Below are 14,955 nucleotides of genomic sequence, written 5' to 3'. Positions count from 1 at the left end.
CCCATGGAGACAAGCAGCACTGTGTAGCTCCATATCCCAGCCATGCCCACGGACTATACAATACTTGCATCTCCTTCTGCCACTGCCCAGTACAAGCTCCCACGGGGGCACGGCATTGCTTTTTGGCCATGCATGCCCCATCAACACCAACATGTGGCACTCACTTCTTGCATGCAGAAGGCAGTGAAAGCAGAGAGCAGACAGAGGTTCACTGCAGCCTGCACCAGGGCAGTCCCAATGGATACCATTCCCCAAGTCCTGCCTGCAGTGGGGATAACTGGGTGGGAGCACCATCTGTCCCTGCTCACCCTCTGCCCCTCAGCAAGGTGTCCCCAGTACCTGGCCAACACTTCTGCTGGTGTGGGCACAGCTAGACCTCTTGCATGCAACCTATTTCAGTTCAATCTCTTCCTCTGGCTCTGTTTTCTCACCTTCTTCCCATTCATGAAGCATACAGCAACCTTCTCTCCTTTGCAGAAGCTGAGAGGCAGCCCCCATGTCTCCCCCAGGCCAGGTATCCCCACCTGCATGGGATGAGGATCAGCTCCACCTCCATAAGGTCCTCACACCCAGCTGGGTTCCCAAGGCTGCTCCTAAACCTTTCTTGCTTGGAAAGCAACCCTGAGAGCCTTAGGGCTGATGAAGGGAGATTGTTGGGTGGGAGGCACCCAGGGACCCTACACAGAGCTGTAGAGGCAAACCACACTGCCCTGGACCCAGTAAGCTCAGCCCATCACTGCCTAAAGGCACTGGGGTGATGTAGTCGGTCCACCAGAAAGAAATGAAAATCAAACTTCTGGGTATCAAGCAAAAAGACTGTAAGACTGTGGGGGGGACGGAAATGGGCAGGTCCCTTGCACTTTGTAGCATGTGGCGTTTATTAGATATAAACTTGCATGCAAGAATAGGAAAGCATAGCTAAGTTGGGATGCACAGTGAGGGTATCTGCCTGGGATCCCTCCCACACACACACACATTCCTGTGCGCTCACACCCATGTTCTACTTTGCTGACACACAGGTATAGCTCTTTTGTTGGTTAGAATTACTTTTAATCAAAAATATATGTAAATTATAGAGAGAGAGTGTGGGCACGGCTTGGAGAGAAAAAGAAAAAAGAAGAAAAGAAGAAGAGCAAGCAAACTTCGGTTTCAATAAACTGAACCTCTGAGTCAGCTACTTTGCTGGCTTTGTGACCAACCCCTGTAAATACACAGTACCAGGAAATGTTACACCTGAAGAGCCCTATGTAGACATTACATGAATTTCCTATTCCTATTCTTCTTGCTTCCCCTCACTCCCTGCCTCCCATGTCCATTTTCTGCTTTGTTAAAACACACGCACTCAATAGCACAGCAACTCAATAGCACAGCATACTCAGCCATGTCTCCATGTCTCTCTTCTCTTTTCTTTTTCTTTTTTTTTTTTTTTTTTTTGAGAGAGAGAGGGTGAAACAGAATTTCTGATAAAATTATCGAGGTTATCAATTTCCCAAGTGCTGTTTCTCCCCTCGCTGCCTGCACACTCCCCTCCCCTCCTCCCCCTCCGCCCATTCCATGAGCTGCAGAGGCAGGCAGTAGCAGCCAGGCAGTGGGTGCTTCCAACTGGGAGATACCCCATGTCTGTGGGGCAGTTGGTGGGCTGAGAGACCGGGAGATGGGGAGATGATGGGGAAGGGGAGAGGGATGAGGGATTGGCAGCGGTGGGGAGGTGCTGCTCGTCGGCCATATGTTGGGGATGTGATGTTCTGAAGGAGTGGTCCCACTCACAGTACAACACCTGGGTGAGGTAGGTGCCTGGCTTTCTTGTTTGTGAGTTCAGAGCACCCTTTTGCCAATGAAGAGCTATGACGACCATACCAATGGAAACAAGAAAAGGAAAGAACACCACTCAAAACTCCACCCTATGTTAAAAAGAAAAAAAAGAGAGAAAAAAAGAAAAAAAGGGCTGGTGGTTTTTTTTTGTTTGTTTGTTTTTGTTTTTTGTTTTTTTGAGAAAATGAAAAGAAAATGTATATATATTATTATTTATTATATAACATTGTCAACATCAACACCACAAAAAAAAAAAAAAAAAAAAAAAAGGTAACATCCTAGTTGTTTTCATCCCAGCACTCTGGCTGTGTTGAGGAAGGCAGCAGGAGTCGCGAGTCCCTTTGGGAAGGAGAGGGGCAGGGGAGGGCCAGGCAGGGGATGGCTGTGGCAGCGACACAGACTGGGGGGACGTGGGGGCAGCGCTCCGCTCTGCTGGGTTTGCCTTCTGAACCAAAGCACCGGGGGGGGCACATCGTGCCATGGCCAATGAGTGCTCCATCCGTGCTTCCAACCAGTGGCACGGTCAGCGTCCATCCCTCTCGAGTGCTGACGGTGAACGTTCGGTTAAAGGAGACTTGCAAAACGCTCTCGTTTTTGTTATTGATGGGGTGCTGGTTTTTTGTTTTGTTTTGTTTTGTTTCCCTTTCCTTTTTTCTTATTTCCCCCTTCACTTTTTTCTTTCATTTCGTTTTATTTTTTTTCCCATTTCCATCGACTGCCTCGTTAGCTGTTCTCGCTCCACTCTGGCACCATGCCCACACCGTGCACCGAGTGGTACTGGTGGGGCGAGAGGGTTCGAGGCACGCCGTGGGAATAGAGGAACTCTGCAGGCTGCAAGCTGCTGGGGGGAGACTGGATGCCGGTCTGAGGTCCACACTGCCGCACAATGGGTTGGTGAGAAACTGAGGTCTGGTGCTGGAACATGCTATGGGTGTCTCCTATCTGGGGGGACGTGTGGTTGGCCACGCTGCTGAGCCGGGGCATCAGAGGCCCCGAGGTGAAGTGGGCAGAGAAATGCTGGTAGGGTAACCTGTCCATGGGCTGCATGGCAGACACTGTGCAACTGCTGTAGGACGGCACGCTGGGCCACGTGTTACAGCTGATGTCTTCCAGGCTGGGCACGGGGTCCGTGGGGGGAGCAGAGCTGGCGTACATACATGCCTGGCGCTGGGCTGATTCAGTCCTGTACGAAGTGTTCAGTCCCTGTTGCTGGGGGTAACTGGACCTGTAGAAAGGATCCTCTTCCGCTGGTGAAGTTTCCATGTAGGGCTTCTTGTAGGGATGCTCGGTGGTGGAACATTCCTCATCTGCTGGGAGAGAAAACTCCTGGTAGCAAACAACAGTGCCATGCCCTTGGCTGAACCTCCCTCTCTGCAGACTGCCAGGACCATCCTCCTTTTACCAAGGGCACAGCCCACGCAGGGCTGAGGCAGATGTGTCCTAACAACCACCTAGTTCCAGTCCCTCTGCTGCAGACACATCTCCCAGTGCTGTCACAACCCTTCCTTGGGACTGTTCTGAACTGATCCCACTGAAGCAGCTCATCGTGCCTGCTGGGCTGGGGAGGGAGGGATTATCTGGGAGCTCTGCGAGGAGAAGCAATGCTATAAGATGCAGAGTGGATCTTGACACATATTATTTCTGGTGATACCCCATGACACCAAACTCATCTCTGTTGGCTGCCAGCACATCTCCTGCCTGCGGACACAGCACCGTAACAGACATCCCCACTCCCAGATCTGATGCTGTTAATTAAAAGCTTATACAATTATACACTTCTGTGATAAGTGACACAATAAAAATTCTATTGTGAGAGCACCAGCTATGACAGAGGTGAGGCAGTCAGATTTAACAGCCCCAGCCTTCAGCTGTGCCAAGGGGCACATAAATCCATGCAGGGCTGCGTGCTGGGGCCGAGCAAAATGAAAAAGTGAATTTTCCATCTCCAAACAACAAGGCGCAGCTTGCAGAGCCCTTTGTTTCCTACAGCATCCCCATGCCAGCAGCGGGAATGAGATAAACAATGTAGGTGAAATCTCTAGGGGGAGTAAAATGAATAAATGAATATGTGCTTATTTATTCACTCACAGGGTCATCAAATGAAATCCAGCTCTGCTGGAATGGATGGCAGAGTTCCCAGGAACAAGAGCTTCACCGAGATTTTAAGATCAGTGAGGCAAGGGAAGGGGAGCTTGTTCTGACCCACGTTCGCTTGGTGCTGCTGCTCTAAGAGCAGGATTCCTGGTGCGGGCAGAACACGGCATTCCATCTAAAGGCATAACATCGGAAAGAATGCCACCAAGAGATGACCCTTACTGCTGTAAGCAGCCATATGTTCCTCTTGGAAGCTGCAACCGCCCTGCTTGTAATATCACCTCACTCAGGTGCCCACCCAGTGCAGCCAGCACATCTGGGCAGCGAAGGGCAGGAGAACCACGCACTGAAACAGCACCTTTGGCACAGCCAAAATGGTAAGTGGGTGCAGCAGTGTATCACTGCCCTCACTTCTGATCAGGTTCATTGTATAGGTGAAGGTGATGCAGTTCCATGCGAGACAAAAGCTGAAGTCCTGGTTCTGAGCGTGGTCCATAACAAGAGGCACATCTGCAGTACCAGCCGGAGTGCTAGCTCCTACACACAGCCTAAAAGCTTTGGATCCCTAACCCACCACTGAGTAATAGGAACGCTGGGGTGGAAAAACAATGTCTTGTAAAATGAAGCATTGTTCTGCTAATAAAATTTTCAGCATTAAACCGCATTACTCTGCTGGCATTAGAAGCCGCTGGCTTGGGGTTTGACTGTTTATTTTATTTTTTTAAGTATGAAGCTCAAAACAGTCAAACCCTGTTTTTCCATTGTGCTGAAGTGTGCCTGACTTACAACCTGAGGCTGCTGATTTTTCCGTTGAGCCCAGACGTTCCACTCCCTGCTGCAGCACAGCCAGGCAGGGCTGCAGAGCTACAGATCTGCTTCCAGAATGCATTGCAGGTGGAAAGAAGAAAACAAAAACAACCAGCACACGACTGGAAGCCCCATAGCTGCCTCCTCTTCTTTATGAGCTCTAGCAAGTGCTCTGCTGTCCTTTCTAAAGCCATGCTCACTGATGTCAAATGTGGAAAGGACACTGATATTCCAGTTCTTAAGGACTTTAAGACTTTAAGGGGACTGTACCTATCTCCAAAGAGGATGCTAACAGAGGATTGCAGCCCACCCTACCAGTGCCTGCCTGCCCCCCAGTCCCTCTTCCTACTGCTTTTCCATCTCTCTCACAGTGCTAAAAGAAGAGGCATTCCCATCCTGAACAGCTCAGAGCCAATCCCCATCTGCTCTAGAGCTTGGACAGTGCATCCCAAGGCCACAGTACTCTTCCTGAAGGTCCTCTCACATCCTCAGCACCAGCAGAGCATAGCAGAGAAACACCTGATCTCCTCTGGCTTTGCTTCTTGATGCTGGTTCCCTAACAGCCCCCCTTGTCCTTTTACTGATGGCACACCTCTGGGAGATGCTGACCATCCTCTGTGCTCATTGCTGTTCTTGGAAGCCTGGGGTGGCAACCAACTCTTGTGAACAGCCCCTTGATACTGCACAAATCTCCAACAGCGGGGGGTTCTGCCAAGCAGGGGGAGCTGCCAGAAGTGGATCCAAGGAAAATGAAGCCTGCAGAATGCCTGGAAACTGGCTCCCTCTTAGATCATCTATCTAATGAAGGAGTTTGAATGAGAGCATAAGCAGTTCCAAGATTTCCGGTATTTACTACTTCCAGCTGGGTTGTAAATACCACACAAATGACTTTTTAAATAGAATTTTCCCAATTCCAGGATAAGACCTATCCAAAATGAAGTGCAAACATGTAAAATCTCTGGACTTCAGGGTATCCAGGGCCCACCTCTTCCCCTGATGCAAATCCCCCCTCCTTTCCAATTCATGGCACTCAGCTCCCTGGGATAGAGGACAACAAAGAATGGGACCCAAATGTTTTAGTTTTTAAAGTTCACCCGCACTTCCCAGACATTACAGTAGGTTCATCCCAACTTTATGAGGGACAGACAATGGATGATTATCATTAGCACTGTTGTTTTCCCATTCTGGTTTCTCGTATGAATCTAACATGAGCGGGAACAGCCAGTCAAAATGTACAAAGCCAACAAGGGCTGTCAAAGAAGAAAAGGATGGACTCAACCAAAATGTGCATCCCTAAAGGGCGGACAAGTCATACGTGCTGGGACATGAAACCTAAGATGTGTTGTGGCCGTGGTAGTTATTTTAGCAGTCACACTGCTTGCAGTGGCTGCATTGCACTGCAGGGGAACACAACAGAAAGACATACAGGGCAGGAAAAAAAAAAAACAGCACCAGAAGCTGGAGGCAGCAAATGGCTGGTACTGCCTGCAGAGGCACAGAAAGCGTCTCCTGGTGAGGCAGTGGGGTGTCTGCATGAAGCAGCACTGGCCTCATGAACATCTCCAACCTTGGAGGCAGGCTCCTCTGCAGCATCCTCCCAGGCTGCAGACACCTTTGGCTGTAAGGTAGCTCGAGGCTTGGCCAACTCATTGCAGTTCCTAAAATGCCGGCAGGATGAGAAGTAGGTCATCCTACAGCTGGCTTTTATTCAGCCCTGGTCCTACAGCTTCTTCGGGGAAAGGGAAAGAAATCCCATCTCCCCGTGATGAGGGAGAAATCAACTTGGTAAAAGGTCGGCCCACCCTAACAGTGCCTGTTCTTGAGGAAAAGGGAGAAAGGCACTGCTGCATCTCCACCAACCTCAGCAGAACAAGAAGGAGATGAGAGATATATACTTCCCCATGGGCAGGGTGACATCCTAGCTGAGTGGCTAAACGACACAGTTCTTGCTGGTTGGAGCCGGTGGATTCTGCCGCATCCCTCTTCTCCCTCAGAGTGCCAACATGACAACTTTTATAACCTCCCCCGGGAGAAACTGTTCCAGTTGCCTCCTGTTCAGCATCACAAGCATCCCAGAAATCTGCCAAGTGGTTGGGATTGTGTAAGGCTGGGAGGGAGCAGAGGTTTAGAGGGACGACTTTTTAGTTCACAGGAAGTCTGAGGGAGAGGATAACACAAGGGAAAACAAGCCCTGATGCCCTAGTTGGGATGTGGGGCTAAAATGAAAGTCAGAAAGCCAGCTGCCTGCTGGTGAGTCCTTTTGGGCTTCCCAAGCACAGCAGTGAGACAGGAAGAAGTGGAGAACAACTAGAGAAAAGGCAAAGCTTTAACAGATCTTTGTCGCAACCTAAAAATCCACATCAAGAGATGAGGCCTCTCCTTAGGAGAATGCAGCTATGGAGTTCATCCATCCATCCCAGAGCAGTCCATGTGAAATGCCATAGGCAATCTCAGTCTGGAGCTAGGATTCAATGCAGGACCATTCAAGCCTTCGGGACTGCTATTCCCTAAAATTCAGCATGTCCAGAAAGTGCTTGGAACAGCAACCTGTCACATCATACTGGGGTCATTCCCAATGCCTTGACCCCATGTTCCCACCCAGGCACCAGGAACTGCCAGACTGGTGTCTCTGGGATGTGTCCTTCCTTCCTCACCCAGAATGGGATCTGCTGCCTGAGACAGAGGAGCCTTCGGAGATAACATCCCTGCTGCTCTCCCCTAATGCAACTCCATATCAGATCTACAGAGTGAATCCATCTTGACTTGACAGCTAAGAACAACACTGTCAACCACAGAGTGAAATCTCGGTCTCAAGTCACCAAGAAAGGAGAAGTTGAATAAGGTGCCATTTAGCTGCTCAAACAGATCCATTCTTTACCAAGCCTAAATGAAGAGTCGCCCTCCTGATTAGAATGGCTCCAAAGAAACACCACAAGATGTCAAAGCTGGATGCAGCAGTACCCCAGAGCCTATCTTGGAAAGCAGGGCTGGTATTTGCTACAGAAGATACAGACACCAGCTGGTCTTGAACACAGCCAGATTGCCCTCTGCCCCTAGGAGCACTTATCCATAACCACAGCCTCATGAGAGGGCAATCATCTGCTGGGGGCAAGTCTTAACCTGAATGAAGAAGAGCCAGCGCGTGAGGAGTTGATTGGGACTGAACGCACTCCTACCTACACTTTTCCTTTGATGAGAAGGCTTGTTAAAAAATATGCAGAAAGGCTGCTGTCGGAAAACAGGAGAGGGATGAGGAAGAGTTTGGTATTTCACTGAAGGAGGAGAGGCTGCGAGAGGAAGATAAAGAGAAATATAATTGATAAGATTATTTCCCCTAGTTTAATGCAGACCCTGTTCAGCTCTAGAAGAAAGTGCCACGCTCAGCCTGAGTTTGAGATGAAACCTTGGATCACGTTCTGATTTATCTGAGAAGAATTGCTCATCCCTAGTTTTTTGTTGTTGTTGTTGTTGTTTTAATTAATTTCACTTCGCAAAGCGCTGCTTGGCAGCTGATGCTGGCTCTCTGTTTCCCATTAACTTTGTGTTTCTTTCCTTCAAGCCCCCGTGACTGTTTTCGATTTGCTGCATGCATGGGAGGGGAAAAAGCACAGCGAGGAGAGGAGAGGCTCAGGCTCCTGAGACACACAGCCTGGGGAAGAAGGCGGTGGTATCGGACAGGACGCTGCTTCTCTTTGATTAAAGCATTTGGCGGCTTTGATAAAAGGCCCTTAACTGCTTGTGCCACTCAAGCCATCATGGAGATAATGAGGGGCCATCGGCCCTACAGACAAGGATGTGCTTGGCCAGTCTTCCGCGCTTCTGCAAGGGCCACGCAGGCCAGAAGGGGCCAGGGAGCTTATTATGGTGCAGATAGTCGTCTCTTCTGTGACAATAAGAGGAAGTGAGATAATTGAGGGATTGAGGGAAACCACCCATGGAGACACCACTTAGTGGGAATCCCAAAACTGGAAGGAAACCTCTGCTGATTCCTTATCGCTTTACAGTGTGGAGGAGAATGATGAATTGCCCTGTGGTGCAGGGACGCGCAGATTGTCCGAAGGTCCACTGCCATTTGGGCCAGCTTGTTTTGTTCAGTTTCAGTGGAGGGGAAGAGGAATGTCAAAAGCTCAGCTCCCAGGGCACCGAGGCTGGATCTCAGGCTGCAACACCGAGGGCCACTGTGACTTCTTGTCCCATTGCCAACATGGGGCTTAGTGGCAGTCCCACCGTGTCCCAGCAGCTTGTACCCATCATTCTGCACCAGGATGGGGGGAGCAAGGGTGACACAGCTCACTCGGACCTCAGGGGACTCTCTGGAAGGACACTGTTTTTCCTTACTCTCCACCTGGCTGCTCTCTTCCCACCACAGCTCGCATACAGGCTGTATGAGAACCTGGGTCACCCCACCAGCTGGAGGACTCAGAAAATTATGCCTCCATTTCTCACTGTTTGGCTCAGCTCCGCAGCATGATAATATTAAGATTTCTCAACAATTTTTGTTTCGCATATATATATGAATATGCAAACATCCATGGATGCGATGCTGCAATACTTGGAGGATTCACCAAGGGTGAGACCTCCATTTCCACTGCCCTACTGCCCCATCTGCCAGCACTTACCAGCACCTTCACCCTGAGTCTGCACTGCACATCACAGTGCCCGGGGTTAGGATGCTAAAAATAATGGCATGTGGCTTGCTGATAGGACCCTGCAGGAAAGCAGGAAGAGATGTGCTGTAGGAAGAGGCTACTAGGCTGGAGGAGTACTTGGTGCAGCCAAATGCTGTGATGCCTGATGTCTCCTTTTGGCTTTTCCTGTGCACCAAGTCCAAATCCTGGAGAAAAGTGAACCGGGGTAAGCAGCCACAACCTCCTGCCTATCGCATAGCACTCTGCCCTGGAAATTCCCTATTTTCCTCTGAGAGTCTGGGCCTGATCTCAGGTTTTTGCTTTCCCAGTCCTGTAGCATTTCTGCATCTGGGCACTCCCATTGCTCTGGGAGGGGAAGGGAGAGCCTGCAAAGTGCCTGCTCCTGCCTGAGAACAATTATCCTGCCGGTACCCCGGGCTCTTCACGCCAGGACGAGCTGAGCAGCCAGTGTAAAGCACTCACAGTGTGATCCCTCAAGCTCTGTCAAAGCAGGTCAGTCACGCCAGAGGGGAATGAATATGGATATCATGATTTTCAATCCCATGCCCCACTCATTAGACTGAGCATTTAAGTGGAAATGCTTTCTGCATATGGGCAAATGTCTTCCAGCCGGGAAACTTTTAGTCAAAAACCACAAAATCCAAGCTGTCAAGGTATCTACACTCAGAGATTAACCCTGTCTGAGGGCTACAGAGGCAGATAAGTCAACTTTCTCTCCAGAACCAGCTATCTTGCCAAATGTGGATTCACCATGGGTGGAAGGTGCCAGCACCTCTCCCAGCTGCTGCTCCCAGCCCAGGGCAGAGGAAAGAATCCAGGCTCCCACTGGTGAGATGAGTTTTCTAGCCCTACTACGTGCTGCTCCCCACCTCCATTGCACAGCACTCAGCCCTTGCCCATCTTATAGTGACGCCACAAAGCAAGCCAGAGCCTCCCATCTCACAGCAAGCAAGCACCGCAAAGTAATGGCCACAGTCATGCTGGGGAGTGGGGAAGTCACAAGCAACAGTATTGAAGGCCTGACCTTTTCTCTTGGTGCAGTGGTAGATCTGGCTGTGCTCCTGGGAGATCGGGTAGGGGTTGGTGGGCGGCAGCAGGTCCTGGGAGGTGCTTGACACCCCGTTCTCACACTGGTACTGGGAGCCCAGGTTGGAGGAGGTGGAAAGGACCCTGGTCTCACCGCTGAAGGGGCTGTGATTCGAGGACACTTTCTGTCTCACTGTGCTCCTGGGAACAACTGGGTACTCTTTACTAAAAGCAAACAAACAAACAAACAAAAAAGTAAAGCAAAAAAGCAATCAATTAATAAATAAATCGGTGAATTAATAAATGAAGGCAGCACATTAGTGTCATGGTGTTGATGAGACTTTCAGAGAAATAGAGACGTCCCTCCCAGGAGACCACAGCCCCATCACACATTGTCACTGCAACATTCTCTCCTCTCTCTCTTTCCTTTTGGTATCTTTATATTCTTGCTTCTTCACCACTACTATTTTGCATGCACACATAAGATAGATATTTGTAGTCATAGCAAAATACATAAGACTTATACATACACAGTATGATGGCATTTATGAATCACTTCCTATTTATATCACGTATATGAGCATGTGTGTAAATAAAAACCTCACTTCTGCCAAGTTGCTTACAGGGAATCAAGCTGATGTGAAGGTGGATTAAATATTTAGGTCTATGTTTTCCCTGTGTGGTTGTTGACCCCATTCCTTTTCCCCAGGCTCTTGCAACCTGGTTGTCCTGAATAGGCATCTCTGGACCAGAGAACAAGCAACCTCCCAGAGTGCTCAGAGAAATAAAATATCACCAGGAGCCATATGCCTGAGCAGAGCCATGCCAGGAGGGCAAGCACTGATGGAAAGCGTGGTTTGTTTCCTTGTTTTGAAATCTGGTTTGAAGCAGAGATGCTTTGCCAACAGTGGCTCCAAATCCCTCTCCTACAAGAGCATACAATGTTTTGGAGACATTTCTCCAAGCACATCAGCAGTGTGTGGCAGGACAAGATTATTCCTGCAGGAAAGAGTAGGGGGGATCAGAGACCAGAGACCTCAGGTGAGACATTAACCTCCTTCTGCTCTGCTTCCATGGCAGCCAGGCACTTGCTGAACCCAAGGACTTGCTAGGCTCAAAGTAGTCTGAACCAGAGCCCAAATCACAATACGGCTTTTCTCTTTGAAGCCACAGTCTCTGCAGCAAGGTGGCTTAGAGGTGCCCTGCTCACCTGCCCAAGGGTGGATCCTCCAATCCCACCTTGAACGGGCTTGCCTGGCCGCCTGTGTGTGGAGGATGAGCCCTGAATCTCCTCTTAGGCCTTTTAGAGAGGACCTATCACAGCAACAACTCACAACTTATTTACAAAATTTAACAATACCAATTATATAAACCTACTCCCAGCAGGGAGCTTTCATCCAAACCACTGCTGTGGTGACTGCCAGAACCATTAGCAACAGAGCTGTTATAGTGGGGAAACTCACCCAGGAGCTCAAAACCAAGTGAATATGTTTCTCATTGTGCCACGAATGCTTTCCAAACCCCGGGCACTGGTGACTTGCCAAGCAGAGTCTACTCCAAAGGTGGGGTTCTTCCCCCACCAACCTTGCAGCTCCTTCCTGCAACTGACCAACCGTGCAGCTTTTTGCCCAAAAGTGAATTCCAGGCTGTGCATGGTAAACAAACAGAGAGGTGGGCTGGTAGGAAAGTAGGAGGAAGGGGACTCATTCCTTGGGTATACAAGGCAGTAATGGGTGCCAGGAGGTGCTGTGTGCTTCAGGAGACCTCTCTGCCACTGGGCAGTCAGCGCCTATGATTCCATTGCAGGAGCTCCCGCTGGAAGGTGGTCTTTCAGAAAGGTCAAGAGCCTTCAGACCTCCCTTCAGATAAACCCCCTAAATACTATGTCTCCCAGCCCTACCAGATAATGGCTTTGAGCTGTCTGCTTCTGCCATGCTCCACTTTCACATACGGGTCTTCATGAAAATGGTACCAGCACGATGCCAAAGCTGCATCCTCACACTTTCCCTCTAAGGAGACAAGACGCCCAAAGCTGACTTTGCTCCCTGATCAGAGACTGCTAGGTGGACTGGCTGATTCCTTCTTCCTCAGCTCCACACACCTCTCCCAAAAATCATAGAAACATAGAATCATAGAATTGCTCAGGTTGGAAAAGACCTTAAAGATCATCAAGTCCAACCACAACCTAACCATCCTACCCTAACTATAACAACCCTCCGCTAAGCCATATCCCTGAGCACCACATCCAAACGGTTTTTAAACAGATTCAGGGATGGTGACTCAACCACATCCCTGGGGAGCCTATTCCAGTGCTTAAAAACCTTTCTGTAAAGAAGTTTTTCCTGATATCCAACCTAAACCTCCCCTGGCACAACTGGAGGCGATTTTCCCTTGCCCTGTCGCCTGTCACCAGTGAGAAGAGACCAACCCCGCTCTCTCTGCAATCACCTTCCAGGTATTTGAGGAGAGCAATAAGGTCTCCCTCAGCCTTCTCTTCCCCAGACTAAAATGACACAGTCCTCTTTTTGTTTCCCCAATGGAGTGCCTATGAGCTGTCACAGAGGAGGGACACACTGTGGCCTGATGTCATGCCATGCTTGCTGTGGCTCTTTTGGAGTACAGCAAAGCTGAATGCTGTCACAGTTTCTTCCTTCTTCTGGGGCAGAGTTATTGGAGGCCTCCATTGGACTGCCCTTTTGCAGGTGTTTCTTCCAGTAACCTCTCACAGGAGCTCACAGGGACCTCCATTTGCATCATGCTCTTGCTGTGCAAAGCATCACAGAAACACTGAGAAGCAGCCCTCACCCTGATACTGCTCACCTATAACAGTGATTTCTCTGTCGCTACAGAGAGCTGATTGTTTTTCATTAATAGAAGGTATTTCCTTTCTCTAAAGGAGCTATGTGCCTTAAGCTGCAATGTTTTTACCCCAAATTGCCCAGCAGAGGTGGTGTCAGGGTGCCACACTCCTGTTGAGCACTGGTTCCTTTCCATTTGCTTTTCCCAGGGAAACCACAGCTTCTGTGGCTGCCAGAGGAGCGTGGTACTCCATGGCACGGCTGCAGGGAAAGCATTGGAAACACCACATTTCTCTTCCCAGAAGGTATCACAGGGACTTCTCTTCTGACAGAAATATTTCCATTTCAGTCAAACACTTTGGGTGTTATTTTTGCCCCCAAAATTAACAATTGGAGGAGTGGGAAGCAGGAAACTAAATATCAAAAAATAGTATCTCCTTTCACTTTTTATTTCCTTATGGTCAATGGCAATTCTCTCTGTATTTCTACTCCTCTGTTCCTTACAAGCTCTGAGTTCTGAGAAAGAGATTGCTTTGGTGCATTGTAACACTATGGTCATCTTGAAGCATTGGTACTATTTCCTGAGCACACAATACACAGTATGCGCAGCCACAACTATAGATTGCCTTTTGGTCTTTAAAAATGCAACCTTTTTCTTTTTTTCTTTTTCCAGTGAATACCTAAAAGTCACTATCCCCAGAATAGCCAGTTGCAATCCTGGGCCACAGTTTAATAGAATTAAAGGTTTCATTCACTGCTGGCACACAATGCTTGTTGTGTCCAGAACTGCTGCTGTCCAAAAAAAAAGACAGAGAAGTTGGTAAGACTGACTGACTGTGGCAAGACAGGAGGTTGTCTGCACAGCAAGGGAAAGATTGCTGTTCCTGGGTGAGCATGAGCAACAGTCTTATATGGGATCATTAATTAACTGCATTTTAGTGAAAATAAATAAATAAATAAATAAATAAAAGAACAGAAAACTTTGGTTTGGGAAAGAATTCACAAGGGAAGGAGATGTCACTGGTACACTTAAAGTAAGTTAGAGTTAGTACTGATGAACATTTGGTTACCACAGCTCATGTATTACAGCAGCAGAGGAGGACTGGGAGGAAGCAGGAGGGCTATGTGGGGCACTGAATGAGCTCCGCCAGGTGAGATTAGCAAACTCCTTCCCATTGTCACATCTCATGGCATCTTCCCCCTTCCCCAGCCAAATGACACCCTCACCATGACACGATGAGGTCACTTACGCCACCAATTCGTATCTGGAAAGGATTCAGAGGAGGAAGTTCAAGGAGGTCTTGTAATCTTAGAGTCGTAAACCTCTTTGGCCTCTGTACACTAATAAAAACTGTGGAAAATGATAAATGCGTATCTTCACAGAGCGGCGTCCAGTTCACTTTCCTGCTTATCACTGTGTTGCAAAAGAATAGTGAATTTTCAGCATATTTTCCTGTGCAGACTTGAAGTTCCCTAATTTACAAGTCATTGCATAGTAAACATAGCTAGCAGACAAAAATAAAAAGTTAAAAATCTCTCCGTAAATCCAGTTTATAACTGGGAATCTTCTGTGTTGCAACATCCAGTCCCTAGTGACCCTAAGCAAATTGTTCTGTTATGGCTTTTCTGATATTTCTGCCACAAAGCAATGGGTACCAGGCTCTTCAAAGCTGTTGTAGTAACAGTAATGAGAACACAAAAGAGCCATTAAGTACCATGTCCCAAAGATCATACCAATATATCTTCAAGGTCAGGAAGAGACTTGAGAT

General features: G+C 48.7%; 1 protein-coding gene across 2 annotated transcripts in view; it reads right to left on the bottom strand.

Annotated features, from left to right (window-relative positions):
• Positions 1-1,461: 1,461 nt before the first annotated feature.
• Positions 1,462-14,955, bottom strand: part of TBX5 (T-box 5) — a 40,990-nt gene continuing 27,496 nt past the window's right edge. Inside the window, exons 8-9 of one of the 2 annotated variants that reach the window (XM_015294831.4) lie at positions 10,387-10,613; positions 1,462-3,119 (exon numbers count right to left, since the gene is read on the bottom strand). In XM_015294831.4, the coding sequence (XP_015150317.1) occupies positions 2,536-3,119; positions 10,387-10,613 (811 nt within the window). In that variant the 3' untranslated portion in view covers positions 1,462-2,535. 2 annotated transcript variants of the gene reach the window in all.

Source organism: Gallus gallus, chromosome 15 (assembly GCF_016699485.2).
Source record: "Gallus gallus isolate bGalGal1 chromosome 15, bGalGal1.mat.broiler.GRCg7b, whole genome shotgun sequence".
NCBI lineage: Eukaryota > Metazoa > Chordata > Aves > Galliformes > Phasianidae > Gallus > Gallus gallus.
This window is presented reverse-complemented; position numbering and strand designations above follow the sequence as displayed.